The following is an 18,237-nucleotide window of genomic DNA, read 5'->3' as shown; positions in this document are numbered from 1 at the left end:
ATCTAAATTTATATTTATATATGTCTATCTATCATCTATCGTCTATCTATCTATCTATCTATCATCTATCTATCTATCTATCTATCTATCTATCTATCTATCTATCTATCTATCTATCTATCTATCTATCTATCATCTAGCTATGGTTGCTGCTTTTTCTTCCCCAGTCCTACGATTTGAACTCAAGGCCTGGGTACTGTCCCTGAGCTTCTTTTGCTCAAGTCTAACACTCTACCACTTGAGCCACAGTACCACTTTTGGCTTTTTCTGTTTATGTGGTACTGAGGAATCGAATCCAGGGCTTCATGAATGCTAGGCAATACTCTACCATATTCCCAGGCACATTCCCAGCCCTGCTATTGTGTTTGTTATTACTTTTCTGTGGTATTGATATTTCAACTCAGTGTCTCACACTCCATCAGTGCTCTACCATTTAGAGCACTGTGTCCTTTTGCTTTTTGTTTTACACAGAACATTTTGCATTGATTTTCTGGGATGGCCTTGAGCCTCTGTCCTCGTAACTCTTCCTCCTGAGTAGCTGGGATTACAAGACAGGCCTTCCACCCTGCCCAGCCCTTTATATCATTTCTACTTTTCAGAATATATATTAAGGAAATGGGATGGAAATTTTTAATTAGCTTTTAGTGATTTTGCTTTATAGTTTATTTATAATATAATCTAATTTTCCTGTGTTCATCCTTTGAGTTTACTTTGTTCTTTGGGTAGCTGTTTTGTTTGCTCTTTTTTTCTTGTCTTTTGATGAATGATGATTAAAAAGTTATAATGTTAAACTAATATATCAGTTCTATTATCACAAGGTATAATAGGTAATATTTTCATTGCTCAGTTTTAAGCATTTAATAATTGGCTTTATAATTTTATCTGTATTTCATGAATTATTTAGAAATAAGCTTTTTAGTGTCATATATAAGAAATATTTTAAATTACTTGTTAATTTTAAATTTTATTTCCATAGTCTAGTTCGTATCAATTCTTCAGAATTTGTTGAAACTTGTTTTTGTTCTATGTATTCGATAAGCTCGATGAAATATAGGTTTATGTTTCATCATCGGAAATCTGAAACAGATGTTTTCTAAGATATTCACATTCATAATTCAGCCATTGACAGGGAAGAGGTGAAAGAATTAGTTCTTAGGTTTATATTGACTAAGCCTAGAAACAGTCTAATCACTTGTAATACTTTTCATGGGTCAGGATTCATTTCCACAGACTGCTCAACTGGAAGGAAGGCAGAAAAAAACGAAATAATAGAGGATTCATTCAGAAAAACTTTCCTAAATGCTGATTAACTCAAAAATGTGTCTTGTTTTACAAAAGGCACATCTGTATCTGAAGGAAGGAGAGTCTATTTAAGTCTATTTACTAGTTAGTTGTAGGGTTTGATGTACCATGTTCGTTAGTCATTGAAATTATCAATTCTGTAAGGTAATAATGTGTGTCTCTGTGTGTATATATGCTGATACTAGAACTTCAACCCAGGATTTCATGTTCTCACTTTGCTTTTTGCTCAAAGCTTATACTCTACCACTTGAGTCACATTTCCACTTCCAGGGTTTTGCTGGTTAATTGGGGATGTTTCCTAGATTTTTCTGCAGTCTCTGAATAGCTAGCATTATAGGTGTGAGCCAGTGGTACCCAGCCTAATAATGTTTCTTTTTCTTTAGGATTAGTGGATTCTAAGAAAATTATGTGAAGCTTTCTTATATGATTTAGAAATTATGCCACCTTTTCTTTCCTTTTAGAAATATCAAGACCATTGTTAGGCTCCTACAATGTCATTGTTTCTTGTATTTTAGAATATTTACTACTTTTATCATCATATCATTCTTCATGTTATCTTTTACTTAAATTTTCTAATGATTTATGACAATAATATAATACCTTCTTTCTTTTGGCTAGGTTTTTACAATCAGTTATCTCATGTTTACTGTAAGGATATCGTGTGATTTGGAGCTTTATTAGTAGCTTTTGATTACAAAGTTAAAAACATCCATTCCAACAGCTAGTATTTTGGTATATGAATTCACTTGTTAATTTCAATGTGCTAGTTTCTTCTTATATTTTGTTGCATTTTGCTGCTTTTTTAGCTGCCATAATGAAATTGCTTTCTTCTCTTGAAAATGTGAGCATTATACAATCTATTATTAAGAACTATAGAGGGACAAAGGGAGAACAAATGCAGCTGTGGTACTCACTGGACACTATGTTGAAATGAACTATACAACTTGTTGGTAGTGATTGGAGGGAAAAATTAGAATAGAGTAAGGGAAGGGGTGACGACATTGCCAAAAATAAAATATACTCCTTACCTTACTAACTGTAATCCCTCTGTACATCACATTTATAACAAAAAACTATACAATCTCAAATAAAGTTATAAAGTTGTTGTATGTATGTTTGTTATAAAGACCTTGTTTGCCAGGCATATATGGCTATACCTATAATCTTAGTTACTCAGGAGACTGAGATCTGAGGGTCACAGTTCAAGCTAGCCCCAGAAGACAAATATAAGACTTTTATCTCCAGTCAATAAACAAAAGCAAGGATTAGAGACATGGATCAAGTATTAGGGCACCAGAGAGCAATAGTGTTAGGCTGAACATTCAAAACCCAGTAATGGCACACACACACACACACACACACACACACACACACACACACAGACCTTGTGTTGACTATTGCATTTATTTATGTCCTCGCAATCATCTTTCTTGTTTAGTTTTCTCATTTTTAAAACAATCCCAGCTACTAGGAAGGTTGAGAATGAGAGTACTGTGGTTTGAGACCAACTTGGGCAGAAAAACCTTGTAAGACCCTTCTCAGAAAATGTAAATTGGGAATATGGTATGTATCTGTTATCTTAGCTAAATGGGAATCTTGATGTGGGTGGATCAGACTCAAGTATACACAGAGGCATACTCAACATATACATATAATACTGTAAAAAAAGTAACAAAATAGAATTGAAGAGCTTACCAGCTAAATAAGGTAGTGCTTTACTCCAGGGTACTAGCTGTGAAATTTGGTGTGGACAATTATAATCAATCTACTTAAGAACTATTTTATTGTAAAGATGCTGTGCAGAGGGGTTACAGTTACATGAGTAAGGCAATGAGCACATTACTTGTTGATCACTGATAACCCTCCCCTTGTTGTTGTCCCATTATCCCTTCTCTCCTCCACCTCCCACTCAACCTACTTAAAAAAAATCTTACTCCATTAATCTATGGTAACTATATGTCTGTAGCTTTCAATACCAATCAGATGGTTTTAATAGTCATAGGTCACCCACCAAAAGTTTGTTGCAACTTGGATTGTGTATCCTTCAATCATCGATAATCGTTTCCTGATCCCTATGATAATCAGCAATATTACTCACAGGTTGTTTGGAGAATTCATTTACATATTATATGTAATGCACTAGTTAGGGTCATGTGTATAGAAATATATGCAATGGAAACAACTAAAATAATAAAATTTAATGTCTGATTTGACCAACTATTAATAGATTGCTAAGATGAAAAGGTAAATAGAAGGATTTAAATAAATGAAATTGCCAACCAAGTCTTTTTGTGTATGTTTTGCAACAGTGTGAAGGCAGACTCTCAGGAGCAAATGAACAGGACAAGCTTAGCATTTCAAGACCAATATTTTGGATTTTTTTCCCAGTAGCTATATGTGAAATCCTGATAAAAATTAAACAGTGTGTATTATCAATGAAAATTATGCACATGTCTAAATATACAAATAATAACAGGACAAAGAAATCACTAGCTTTAGAAACATAAATGCTTATAATTACAGTCACTGATGGGAATTACTAGCAATGCATTCATTATGATCATGTGCTTTTTGTGTGTACTGCAACATACCCATGTTACTTTCTGTACAATTTTGGCTAGATCATTTGTCATTTCATTGCATCCATTGCTACAGGGCATCAGCAAGGATCTTCAGTAGAGAAACTCCAAGTTCTATTTCAGTTTTAAGATGATGATATGACTCTATGAACACAAAAGTCTCAGTTTTCAACTCTGAGTCAACTTGTGAAAGGATATAATTGACCTTCAGTGTGAGTGTGTCTTTATATCCTGTATTCATTCCTTTTCTTTTCTTCTTCCTTATCTGCCATCCCCACTAATTCCTCAAGTTTCTTCTCCAAGTATTTCTTTAGTGTCCTGCGAATGTTTTTCATTTTCCTCCGGTGAGAAACACAAAAATAGAATCTAGAGGAAAGAACAAAGGTAATGCCAACATCAATGTCATTAGCCCCACTCCTTTAAAAACAATTACATAATGTTTTCTTCACTTGTGGAACCCTTCCATCCATTTTCTTAAATTACAACACATCCCATCAAACTTCTATTCACTTCATTCTTGTAAATATCATAGCTCAGATTTTGGAATGACTTCTTTCCCCCTTTTCTCCATTGGCCTAAGAGGAAATTGGAGCAATATTTTTGCAAAGACCTGTTTGACCCAGTTTATTTGGAGGGAGAAAAACTCACAGTAACACTGCACTTGCCAATAGTCCAGCTTCTGTAAACAGTATCAGGAAGAGTATAATTTCTCGATTCTCAGCCTTCTTCAAATCATCGTCTGGAAAAAGAAAATGTACAGCAGTGAGGTTTGAAGAAAAGAAATAGACACTATGGATCCATATACAGAATTGAGTCATAATTTCAGGTTTCCCTTTTTATTACTTCATATGTGCTCCTACTTTTCTGCCGAGTCTTACTATGCTAGACTCTTAGACTCTGTGAAACCCTTTACCCTGACTTTCCTTAATCTAATAACTTCTCCATATCTAGTCCAGTCTTCTCATTTCTTAGCCCTTTAATTGGTCCAGTAGTAAGTTATTAATTATAGTATCATTTGTGTATGTGTGTGTGTGTGTGTGTGTGTGTGTGTGTGTGTGTGTGTGTGTATTTCAGTATTGGGGCTCACTCAGCTTTTTCACTGTGCCACATGAACCATGTCTCCACTTCTGGCTTTTTGCTGCTTAATCAGTGTTCAGAGATCAAAGCCCCTCAAATATGTCTGCTTTGAACCATGATCCTCAGCATAGTGAGTAGTTGGAATTCTAAGAATGAGCCATTGGTGTCTGGCTCATTCTGGTATCAATTTTGATTAGCTCTTTAATTTTTCTTTCTTTTTTTTTTTTGTAACATTACCATGGGATGCACAGTACTCTCAAATATTTGGTGAATAAATTAACACTAGCCTGATCCTTGTTCTATGTCCTCTTAAACTGTCATGCCAAACTATATGTCAAATTGCCACACTAGAATATATGTCACCTCCACAATATTCTCCTCTGAAGCACTGGGAAGACACACGAAGACAGGTCCAACAATCAAGAATGGGTCCTTCAGTTACAACTGATAAAAGAAAAACAAATCAGAAGAGAGATGTCTCAAGGCTCTACCCCTAAAATATGGACTAGATCTCTGATATTGCCAGGAATCTTATAGGGTTATTTCTGTTACTCTAAATCCATTCTTTTCCTAATTATCAAGTTCCTTAAAAGGGCATAACCTATAAATTAAATTGTATCTCTGAGGAAGAAGTCGAAATAACAAGACCTTGCTTCTAATGGGTTAAAGGGTTGGGAAGTATGCTTCAGGAGGCCTTTAAACATTTTCTAAGTCTGTAGAGTACATAAGGTTTCCCAAGTTACGTTTTGTAATTATATATGCTAAAATTTCCCCATGTAATCAAAGCTCTAGGGATTGGGTCCTCTTTGTAATGGAAGAGACAAGCCATAGATAGAGCAAGGGAAGTGGGGAAAATCGGACCGAAACTTCGAAGTGTCACATGCACTATACTCACTGCAATCTTCTGAACAAGCTAAAAGAGAATCAGAAAGGGCTAATGAGTTTAAAATCAATTCAGGGCATACCACATTTACACCCCATTAGTCTTTTCTTACCCATTCAGTCCCAGCTACCCCGCCACCCACGCTAAATACTTCCATTGGCATTCCTCCTCTCACCCACTACTTCTATTCCCATCACATTATTTCAGTGTTGATAGAAATTTTGCATTACCAACTTCAGAGAAGGTCGTTAATTTTTCTGTCAGCTTGGATTCCAGCTTTTTGCGCATCTCCAGAAACTGGCCTTGATAGATAAAGACCCCTAAAAATATTGGGAGGATGTAGGAAACTGGGGTGACCTTTTCAGAATCTTTCTTTGGCCTTGGTCTCCCCATCCAAATTTCTTCTACTGGATTGGCCAATACGAACTTCTGAGGGTCAAACAATACCTCACCTTTCCATGTTTCATTGCCAATTTTATAAAATTCATTCTTCAGCCACATTCTCAAGTTGATGACAGTTTGAACAGCTGGAGAAGAAGTGGAAAGGTATATGTGGGGCAAAAAATCGTATCTGTGGAAGAAATTATGTGGACCCGGGCGTTCTCTTCCCTGCCCCCATTCTCCTTTTTAACACCCCAAAACTCTCAGGGACTCAAGCTGCCCTCACCCAATACCCGAAGCATCTTGTTCCTGTGGACGACCTTGAAGCTTAAATGGGTGATCTCTTTAAATTGCCGTTCAAGCAGTTGAGTTCGATCAGGGACTTCTGTGGGTACCATCGTTGTCAGAATGACCCTAATATCCTCTATGAATTTTGGGTCACAGTCCAAACAGCCTTTGACCTCATGGAAGGCAACCAGGGACAGTGGCAGGAACAGGAATAACCACAGGTCACCCATTTCCTTGACCCTATCCCCAACAACAGGTTGCCCGGGCAACGAGTTTACTTAGTTCCTTTTCCTTCAGAAATCCAGGTAGGAGAACTGTGTCCTGGATGCTCTGAGGCTATCTTTCCCTCCCTTTTCATCCCACTCTTAGGGAATGCCATGTTTCTGAGGATCTCCAGTTGTTTTCTGAATTTTATCCTTCATTCCAGAGAGAGAGAGAACTGTCAGCTGAGGAGTAGTTACCTTGAATTCTGAATATGGAACAAACAGAGAGAAAGAATCCTTGAACTCACAAAAGCAGAGTTCTGTGCAGGAAGATCATTCAAAAAAATACTTTCATGCCCAGTACCACATAACCCCAGCTACTCAGGAGGCAGAGATAGGAGGATTATGGTTCAAAATCAGTCTAAGCAGGAAAGTCCACGAGACTCCAATTAACCACTAGAAACCTGGAAGTGGAGCTGTGGCTCAAGTGATAAAGCTCTAGTCTTGAGCACAAAAGCTCAAGAATAGCATCCAAGCCCTGAAATCAAGCTTTAGATCTATCACCGATAACTGACTAACTAAATCAATACGTTTAAATCTCTGTGTCTTTAGTGGATTCCCATACTCCTGCCCCTCAAGTAATGTATCAACACAAAATCTCACAGGTCTTTGGAGAAAGGTCAATCCAAACTCACTGCTTCCTAGGAGGTAAGAGAAGCCAAGGAAATCCAGTTGGCTTAGGGTGGGTCACACTCCCTATCAGTAGTAGTATTATTGGAATTAAGGAGTGCTGTGCAGTAATTAATTGGATTAATTAACTAATCAGGCTACATTTGTCTGTGGGATGATTCTTCCAGACATGCTTTATAACATTTTGATAACCTTCTTCTAAGAATCTCTGTTAGCAAAGCAATTAATAAATACAATATATCGCTGGGCGCTGGTGGCTCATGCCTTTAATTCTAGGTACTCAAGAGGCTGAAATCTGAGGATTGTGGTTCAGAGCCAGCCTGGGCAGGAAAGTCCATGAGACACTTATCTTCAGTAAACCACCAGAAAGCTGGAAGTGGCGCTGTGGCTCAAGTTGTAGAGCGCTAGCCTTTAGCTAAAGAGCTGAGTGACAGAGTTCAGGCGCTGAGTTCAAGCCCATGACTGACCAAAATATAAATAAATAAATAAAATAAATAAATACAATATATCTCCATCAATGTTACCCCTTTCAACATTCTCCCCCGTCCCTCCCCTCTCCTTCCTTCACTCTTCTTATTTTTTAAGATATACACTGGATTCTTATCTGCATTTCCCCCTCTCCTCCTCTTTCCCCTTGACCCCAGCCCACCCCTTTCAAGTACCCATTTCCTAGTGTTTTATTTTGCTGCCTTTGCCTTTGCCTACACTATATGAAATCTTGCATGCCAGGTTTGCCCAATATTCAGATTTCCTACCAGTTTCACAAGGCTAGAACTGGTAATGATGAGACAATAATTTTCCTCTCTTAGACTAACACATTCATGACTGGAAAACATTTTCTACCTGCTGATCACCTATGACCCCTCAGTCACCTAGAGCTATAAGTAACATAGGCAACATCCCCCCCATTTCTGTATCCTAGTTGTGGAAATAAACAAGGATTAGAGATAAGGAATTATCATTCTTTAAAAAACTGTCAACTAAATAAATACTGTGCTTAAATTACCAGATATAATTAGGCTTATGAAATTGTGCTAATACTGTTTTTATTTTCTCTTTTTTTCCCTTTTCTTGGAGTTTATTTCATTGAATACTATTTTTTTTATGAAATGATGTATCTTTTAATGGAACTTTTTCTTTCTTTATTGTGAAAATACCGTACACAGGGGTTACAATTACCTGGGAAAGATAATGAGTACATTTCTATCAAGCATTGTTGCCTCCTCCTTTGTTTCCCTTTCCTATCCCTTTCCATCATCCCTCCCTCCCCCTTACCCCACCTGTTTTTCGACATAAAGACCTATAGCCATCTAATCTTTGATAAGGGAGCTAAAAAATAGAATGGAAGAAAGACAGCCTCTTCAGTAAATGGTGCTGGCAAAATTGGTTAACTACTTCTAGAAAACTAAAGCTAGATCCTTATGTATCACCTTGCATCAGAATCAACTCCAAATAGATCAAAGACCTTGGAGTCAAAGCAGACACTGAAAACCTAGGTCTCCTTCACACAGGCTGAAATTTTCTTAATAGAGACCCAGAAACACAGCAAATCAAAGAAAGGTTGGACAAATGGGATTGTGTAAAATTGCAGAGCTTCTGCATGGCAAAAGACATAGCTAGCAAGATCAATAGAAAGCCCACAGATTGGGAGAAGATCTTCACTAGCCATACAATGGACAAGGGTCTCATATCTATAATATACCTGGAACTCAAAAAATTTATTTTGTCTTGAATGAGATGTGAGATGAAATGTTCAGAGAAAAAAATCTAGACTAAATATAAAATATGGAGAGTTATGTTTATTTGCATATCTGAAAGAAATTTAAATAAATGTATGACCTTAAACAACTTAATATTTATTCCTTAAGCCTGAATTGTTATTTTCACTTTACTAAAGTAGTGAGGAAAAGATTTGGGGTTATAACATGAAATTATGTACCATCAAATCCATTTCCTTTTCCAAATACCAAAATGCTTACTGAGAATAAGTAAATCTGAGGTTGCCTATTCATTGCCTTCATTAGTAAGAGTAGAGACCCTCAAGGCCACTATTTTTGTGAGAAAGAGAATATATTTTGATTTTATTTCCCACCAGTCCGTTTTTCTTTAAGTAAATGGACTCTATGATCCTGACAATTTTGAAATGTTTCCCTACACCAAAAAATTATCTTTTTTCTTCTTCACAATACTTGTGCAGTCATGATTTGAAGGATATTTGTATTCAACTATAACTTGTTGACTTTGTTTGAAGAATACAGTTTCCTTTTTAATTTATATTAAAAGACATAGACGCTCATCTTGTTTCCCTTAGAAATACCAAGAGAAAGAAAGATTTCTCCTTTCCTTCCTTTAAAAAAATAATGAAAAGTATAAAACCTACTAGGTGAACAATATCTGGCCAATTTGAGCTTGTGATCTGTGCCTGCTAGTGTTTTATACTTCTTATATGTGTGATCTTAAATCCTCATGCTCAGAGGTTGGTACTGTTACTGCCTCTTACCAGGAAGCGGGGCTGGAGGATTAGACTGTTTCAATGTTTTCTATCAGATCTCAGAATTCTCCATTCTAACAATTTTGCTGATTCCCTACTTATGTTCTTTTAACCCTCATGTTCTTACTTTTTATCTACCAAATGAAAACAAAAGAAAAGCATCTTACTTGTGACTAACAAACTGGTATATTTCTGAGAAACTGATGGTGGAATTTTGGCCTGACAAATAGAAATATATTTTTCTAATTCTGCTCTTGTTGAGAGTGATTTCTCTGAAAATCACAGGGTCCGGAGGAGAGGGAAAGTCAGTATGGTTTTACTTTCATGATATGGACCCTCTAAAAACTATTTTTAGTGATAATTCCTTTTCTTATAAGACTTTGGACTTTTTTTCTACTTGCATATTTCTGTCTGAAATTTTGATCAGATAAGTATCCTCTTCATTTTAATGTGTTAAGAAAAATTTCCCATGTAATTCAGGTAATTTAACCAGAATAAAACTTAAGCATGTAAGATTTTTCTATAAAAGGGCCTCAACAAAAGTAGTTGTCTTTTACATATTTACCACCCTAAAATGACACAAGAATACAGAACTGGACCAATAGTGAGGCAGGAAGCTTTCAGTTCAGAAGAGAAAAGATGGTCATATTGGGAAGGTTCCTGGAATTGAGCTACACAGAAGACATGGGCTTCCCATCACTCCTGGGCATGGGGCGATTCTACCTGAGACTGAGACATAGCTGAACTGGGAGTCCCCAGCTTTACAGAGCTATTTATAGTTCTCACAGCATAATGAGATTAAGGTATCTGTTTTAACTGTTCCCTAATTTTTCTGCCAGCATAATAACTGATATATATTCATTTTCTTTATTGAAGTGTGATTAATCTACTATTATCTATTTTAACCAGGAAAAGACTTTGAAAATTCCATATTCTATAAATTATTAAGTTATTTATAACAAAATATATTCACTGAAGTAGATTCTAGGAACTACCTCAAATTAGTTTTCTAAATAGTAAGGTAGACATTTTCAAGGAAAAAACAAATAAAATGTTTTTTTCCAGTTGTAACTATTTACAAATTTCTCCATAAATTCTCTGTGAAATTCTCTCTTATATTTTAAGAAAAGACCTTGATGAAGAGTGCATTGACTACTTTTCATTTATGCCAAATTTAGTTCTACATCTGAAGGGCATCTTCAGTAAGTTGGTCATACATTATCTCATTTGCAGTCTTAGTTTTATGAGCTCCCATAAAGCAATTACCATATATACGTTTTACAATAAATGAACAAATGAAGTGGTTGCAAACAATATGGAAAAGTCAATAATTAATTTTAGATTTCCAAATGTATCAGAGACACTGGAGCTTTCTTTCCTTTTCAAAAGAGACACTTTCTTTGTTAGGAATATGCAAGCATGTTAATTCATTACTGTGTGCTTTCTCCTTTTTCCAAAGCTTGTCCAAGGCCTAATTTATGGATGAGACTGAGAGCTGTTTAAACAGATAATATGCCTCCTTCGTGAGAAATACCACCCCTTTATGCTCTATTAAATTCAGCCGTTGACTCTATAAGCTACCTACCAATTATTTCTTTCCAGAACAGCAGCATAACACGGTTTTTCTTTTTCTTCCCCCCCTCCCCGCCCCCACAAAGGACAACAGATTATTGCAGGCTGCTATCAATCTTCTCTACATAGTGCATGGGACACTAGAGAGAAAACAACTGAATTGCTATTTTAACATTTTCAAAATGCTACATAAAGAGGAAATAAAAAGATATTTCTCCGATTGTTGAACTTCTATATTTTTTTTAAACCTCCCAAGGATAGAAAAACACCTTAAGTTAATCAATGATGTTCTGATGTTTGAAGCTGTGTCTGTGGATGAATGCACCTGGTTTACCTTTGTTTTCCCAGCATTGTGAATGGAGAATCTGCATAGTCAACTGCACAAAATATTGAATGAAAAAGTGAATGAAAAGGTTTATGAACTGTTTAAACAGATTCTTTCACAACAGTCATTACTGAGTGTCAAAATAATATCAAATTAAAAAGTAAAACCAGACAAATATACCACAGATCCAGCATACCATAATATAGACTGGAATATAATAGATTGGCAATGAATTATTTTCATAGGGATGAATTATTCTAAGTAACAGAAATTATCAAAAAGCCACTTCTACTAATATTGCTCCCCTGTATTAAAATCTAAGGATAATTAAAAATTAGATGCTAATAATTAATTTAAATTTTTTGACCTCATGTATGAAGTCAAAAAGTTTTTAAATACTTTTAATGTCAAAAGTATTTAAAGCCTAAAAGTATTTAGGCTTTACATATTTAAAGCCTGTTATGTTTCACTTTTAGCCCTTATTGTTTGGGAGAAATCATGCTAAATACTATCAATAGTAGGCAGATCTAAATAAAAATATCCACTAGGGCATATGATCAATCACAAGGAGGGGTGATGTTTTAATCTTGTTTTTTTTCTTTTTTATGTATTTAGTGTTTTTTGTTTTCTTTTTCACCCAGTATTTATTTTCATTGTGTAGACATTTCTATAGAGACAGATATAGCTATAGCTCTCTATATAGATTTATATGAATATGTTTGTTTTAGTCTTTTTTTTTGAAATGGACAGTTCTCTGGCTTCTGAATAGGTGTTTTCCTCTGATACAATGGAAGTGGAAACTTTCCTGGCATTAAGCACAGAGCAAAGTGTAAGACTAGAAGAGGCTTTGGCCAAATAGTACATTTCATTCTTCAAGAAACTATATATAATAATGGGTATGGAAGCCATTCACAGTGTGAGGGATCTGGCACATATTAATGGAAGAATTTTTGGAAATGACATTTCCTTCTTCTTCCTCAGAGGAAAACTGGTCCCTTAGGACTAGATGCAAAAATGTGAACAAAATGTGAATGTAGAGCTTTAGTTGCCAGGATTGTGTTGGAGTTGTCCTTTAACTATATATGGCTCCTGAGGGACAGCGCTCAGGCCCAGAGTTCAAGCCCCACGACCAAAACAAAAAACAAACAAAAAAAAACTGTATGGCTCATGACAGGTGATTCTGTTCCAATCTTGCACTTGGAGACATCAGACTGGTAGCCTGGAATGGACCACAGTAGGAATCTTCTTTCTTTCTCTTTCCTTCTTCCTTTTTTCCTTTCCTCCCTTCCTTCCTTCCTTCCTTCCTTCCTTCCTTCCTTCCTTCCTTCCTTCCTTCCTTCCTTCCTTCCTTCCTTCCTTCCTTCCTTCCTTCCTTCCTTCCTTTCTCTCTTTCTTTCTCTCTTTCCCTCTTTCTTTCCTTCTTTCTCTCTTTTTTTTTCTTTTTGTCAGTCTTTGGGGCTTGAATTCTGGGTGCTGTCCCTCAGATCTTCAGCTCAAGGCTAGCGCTCTACCTCTTGATCCACAGAACCACTTTTGGTTTTTATTTTTTCTGAGTGGTTTATTGGAGATAAGAGTCTCATGGACTTTCATGCCCAGGCTGGGTTTGAACTTCGATCCTCAGATCTCAGCCTCCTGAGTAGCTAGGATTACAGGCATGAGCCACCTGCGACCAGCTGTAGGAATGTTTCTGTCACAAAAGTTCTGTGCACTATAAATGAGGCTTCTTGAAATCCCCTTCTCTTTCCTTCCATTGATTTAATTTTTCAAGAGCCAGTGTACCAGTGTTAACACTAACATGGGTCAATTGTTAAGAGCTCATAGTTGCCAAGTGACAATGATTTATACCTGTAATTTTAGCTTCTGAAAAGTCTGGGATATGAAGATCATGGTACAAAGCCAGCTAGGATAGCAAAGCCTGCGAAACTCTTATCTCCAATTAACCATCAAAAAGCTGGAAATGGAGTTGTGGCACAAGTGTTAGAGTGCTGGTCTTTAATGAAAATGCTGAGGGACAAGTATCTAGTCAGTGAGTTCAAGCCCCAATTCTGGTACACAAAAGAGTCCATTATATAGAACATCATGAAACCAGTGGAGAGCCAACAAGACTGATAAAATTTGAACTATAGATTCATCTTAACTTGAAACTCAACATACCTCGGCAGTTTTCACCTATGTGAGCGTATAACTTTCCTACAAAATAACAGTTTTATATTTATAAGATTATGTCTTTGTTGCTTTGTATGTCCCTCCCCCATGGTATAACCCCTGCTTTCACTATATATGATGTTGGTATATGTGGAGGGGAAGGGAAAAAACAAATCCTTAAAACAGGGATACAGGATGACCCATTGCAACAATGAGATGTACAAGTCGTTATGGCAAAAAACGAACTTTACAACTTTGGTGGAAGGGGGACAGGAGGAGGATGCGAAGGGATGGGAAGGGGAAACAAAGGAGGAGGCTACAATGCTTGATAAGAAATGTACTCATTATCTTGCCCATGTTATTGTAACCCCTCTGTACAGTATTTTCACAATAAAAAACAAAACAAAACAAAATAACAGTTTTATGACCAGTGTACATTTTTCCATGAAGATATTATATTCTAAATTAGCATTATTCTAACTACGTTCTTAAATGCTAATTGAGGTTACAGAAAAAGGGAATATGTGTGCTAGGAATCTTAACAGAGGGGCTGACAGATTTGAATATGAAACTCTGCTTTTCAAGGTGCATCTGGTGGGCAGGTGCTTGGGGCTTGATAATTTAGAACAGGCAGTTTAATTGTTGGAGACATGTGTTGCTTTGCAGAGATAAAGGTTAAGTAGTTAAACAAAATATGGCATTGACCTATGCAGTGAATCTAATGATAAGATCTTTTCCAGAAACAATTGTTGAATATATTGTACTAAAATTAGTATTGCCCAAGTAAAATTTGTAAGGCACATCAATCTTTATCTATCTATCACTAACTATCAGCTACTAAGTTGTAGAATTGAGACAAAGCAGATAGAATATTCCAAAATAATAATGTGACCAAATTAAATTTTCTATTTTGGCATGACTAGGGTGCATAAGAGGGACACAATTCTATTGACAATGAAATAAAACTTTTTGTGATTTTTAACAACAATATCTATCTATCTATCTATCTATCTATCTATCTATCTATCTATCTATCTATCTATCTTCTGTCATTTCAAATGTGCTTAACAAAAAATTAAAGAAAGTATATGTAAGTTATGGTACAAGCAAACTGTTTATGGAAGAACATTGGTCCTCTTTTAAAAGATAATATTTATAGAAATATATTTCTTGTGAATTTGCCAAGCACAATAGCTCACACCTGTAATCCTATGTATGTAGAAGGCTGAGATCTTAGGATCACTGTCCAAATCTAGCCTGTAAGAAAATTTCAGTGAGAATCTATGCAGTTAACCAGAAAAAAATTTACCATATACAATTTATCATATCCAAGTGTATTTTTGTCTTTTAACTTCCAGTGTTTTTACTTGTAGATTTATATGCACATCCTAAGTTATCATAAATGAGGGAAACTACCTATCTGGCTTACTCTGCTTAATTTAACTTTTTCCAGGTCTTTCTATTTCCTTATGAATAGTACAATATCATTCTTTCTGAATGAAGAGTAGAATTCCACTGTGTGAGTGTATGTGTATGTGTATTTATATACACATATGCATATATACATATATATACATACCTATACACACATGCATACATATAGATAGATAGGTAGATAGATAGACAGATAGATAGATATCACATTTTCTTGATCCTCTTGTCCATTGAGGGCATCTAGGTTGATTCCCTATCTCATCTATGGTAAACACTGCTGCAATGAACATGGTTGTGCTGGTAGCTTTAGTGTGGCTTTGTTTGTGGTCTATTGAATAAATGCCCAGGAGTGTAATTACTGGGTTATTTTGCCTTAATTTCATACATATACCTTGAAAGTTCTGTTAGTAATGGGAAGTGTATTGCAAAGATAAATGTAAGATGTTTGAAGAAAATACTGGAAAAATATGATCAATAAATGTTTGAATTTTTAAAGTAGAAAATATACTTTTCTTGCTAAAAACTGAAAAATTATCAGTATGGAGGAAAACTGGGGGTTTAAAATATCCTCAGCATCACAGCTTATCATTCATTTGATTCATAATTAGTAAATTTTCTTATTTGCTAGAGTAATTAGTTATAACATTAGATCTTGATCTCAAATCTTGTCCATGGCCTTATATACATCTGTATATGTATATGTATATCTACATAAAATATGAGGTATATATATGTACATATTGTGTGTATATATGTATATATTGTGTATATATACTATATATTGCACATATATCATGTATTTACACATACAATATTTTTATTTTATTTTTATGGTAAGGGTGATGTCAGAGGGACCACAGTTACATAAATAAGGCAATGAATACATTTCTTGTCCAACAGTGTTACCCCTCCCTTATTTTCTCCACTTCAACTCTCCTCCTCCCCAAGTTGTAAAGTTCATTTCCAACATGATGTCTTAAGAGTATTGCTGTTGCATTGATTCACCCTTTGTCCTTTGTTTCACCATTTTGTTATTCCTCTTCTCTAAATCAGATAAATGTATATACAACAAAGTTGGTACCAAAATAAAAAAGTGACAATAGGAGATAAGCCAAAGGAAATAAAAGAAAGAAGCAAGAAATAACTTTACACAGTACATTAAAAAGATCAATAGCAAAGAAAAAAACCTCTTGTTTCCATATCTTGAAGTTCATTTTGCTTGGCATCATCTTATATGGTAATATGTACATAGCTAGTGAGCTATTGTGATCCTCTGCTAGGACTATCTTAGACATATACTAATTATTAAAAATGAGGGAAACCATGGAGTCTATGTTTCTTTGGGTCTGGCTTACTTCACTTAATGTGATTTTTTCCAAGTCTTTCCATTTCCTTATGAATGGAGTGATGTCATTCTTTCTTATGGAAGCATAGAATTCCATTGTGTATATATACCACATTTTTTGATCCATTCAACTACTGAATAGCATCTGGATTCATTCCATATCATAGCTATAGTAAATAATGCTGCAATGAACCTAGTTGTGCTGGTAACTTTAGTAGGGTCTTGTTTGTGATCATTTGGTTAAATGCCCGGGAGTGGGATTGCTGTATCATACAGGAACTCTATGTTTAGTCTTCACACACCATATTCTTATGTAATAAGTTACAGAAATGTCTGTCTATACTATGAAGTTTAGCCACGATAGAGCTAAGATTTGAATGAGACTTTGCTGATCCACAAATCTATATTCTCTGTACTATTATTTCTTACTTCTAAAGTGGAAAGCAAGATTATTATAATAGTATATATAGCTTGATGTGATTTAACACTAACAAGTGCTAATCCATTTACAGTGGCTTCCTCTGTCTTCCCCAGGGCCCAGGCCATGTGTCTCTGGGACAGATGGTGTGATTCAATGTCTTGGAAGAATAATACTGATTGATCCATGTGGGCATTAGTAAGTAATGTGAGCTGAAAGAAAAATCAGTACATCCTTGACATAGTTTAGAACATGAAACACCACTGTGCACTTATCTATTTCTCTTAAATGTATTTGTAGAAGTATGTAATGTTTTTATCTTAATATGCTGCTGATGTTTTGCATACTAGGATTACTGTAAAGATAGATTATTTCTCAAAATACAAATAGAATGTTTATGTGGTAACTGTTTTTATTTTTATAGAAAACAACTTTCTACTACAATTGCTTCATTCACTGGACTAACATTTCTCTAGTCTATATGACATGGTAAACACTGAAATAGATGCTGAGAAAATATTAGTGAGTGAAAGAAATTTCCTGTTTCCTGCATCTTACAATCCAATTACATGGGAAATAAATAATTCAAATGAAGTTAAGTCCTGAAACACAAGAACCAGGTTTTAGAAGAGCACCAGAACTTACTGAATGGAAGCTAAAAGGTAGTTTTCTCATAATAAAAATACATTTCAGCTGAGATCTTTGGTAACTAGGAATTAATGAATGTAAAGAAGGTTGACAGAACAGAGGCAGAAGTATTTGCAGAGTTGCTTAACAAAGGGGTGTGTCTTTAATTCAGGGACTTGTATTTGATTGAGTCAAAGCAAGACAATGTAATGAATTTATAGAGTGACAAAAGTCAATTTACATAGAACAGGTTAAAATTTTTTATCTTTGTTATCAGAACATGATGACTGCATTAAACTCACTTAACTGCTGTTGTTAGAAACAGATTTACTTGATGACTAGTAAAGCTTCAACTTAGGAAACATATATGGATTTATTATGTATGCAAGGAAAGCAGTAAGCTATTGAGAAATAATCAAGATGAAAGACTATGATGATATTGGACCATGAAATGTGGAACTGATAGCCATGGGAGTA

General features: G+C 35.4%; 1 protein-coding gene across 1 annotated transcript; it reads right to left on the bottom strand.

The window, feature by feature from the left end:
* Positions 1–4,105: 4,105 nt before the first annotated feature.
* Izumo3 (IZUMO family member 3) lies at positions 4,106–6,740 on the bottom strand. Its single transcript, XM_042692884.1, has 7 exons — positions 6,509–6,740; positions 6,294–6,368; positions 6,072–6,161; positions 5,854–5,871; positions 5,322–5,402; positions 4,530–4,620; positions 4,106–4,247 (listed from the first exon to the last, which is right to left on the bottom strand). The coding sequence occupies exons 1-7, from the start codon at positions 6,738–6,740 to the stop codon at positions 4,106–4,108; spliced, it is 729 nt and encodes a 242-aa protein (XP_042548818.1).
* Positions 6,741–18,237: the final 11,497 nt, after the last annotated feature.

Source organism: Dipodomys spectabilis, unplaced genomic scaffold, assembly GCF_019054845.1.
Source record: "Dipodomys spectabilis isolate Male_0828 unplaced genomic scaffold, ASM1905484v1 ptg000158l, whole genome shotgun sequence".
Taxonomy (NCBI): Eukaryota; Metazoa; Chordata; class Mammalia; order Rodentia; family Heteromyidae; genus Dipodomys; species Dipodomys spectabilis.
This window is presented reverse-complemented; position numbering and strand designations above follow the sequence as displayed.

Coding starts and splice junctions, on each gene's coding strand:
- Izumo3 (XM_042692884.1), bottom strand. CDS start 6,740: ATGGGTGACCTGTGGTTATTCCTGTTCCTGCCACTGTCCCTGGTTGCC. Junction 6,369..6,508: donor CAAGATGCTTCGGGTATTGG/GTGAGGGCAGCT, acceptor CTTCTTCTCCAG/CTGTTCAAACTGTCATCAAC. Junction 6,162..6,293: donor TGGCAATGAAACATGGAAAG/GTGAGGTATTGT, acceptor CAATATTTTTAG/GGGTCTTTATCTATCAAGGC.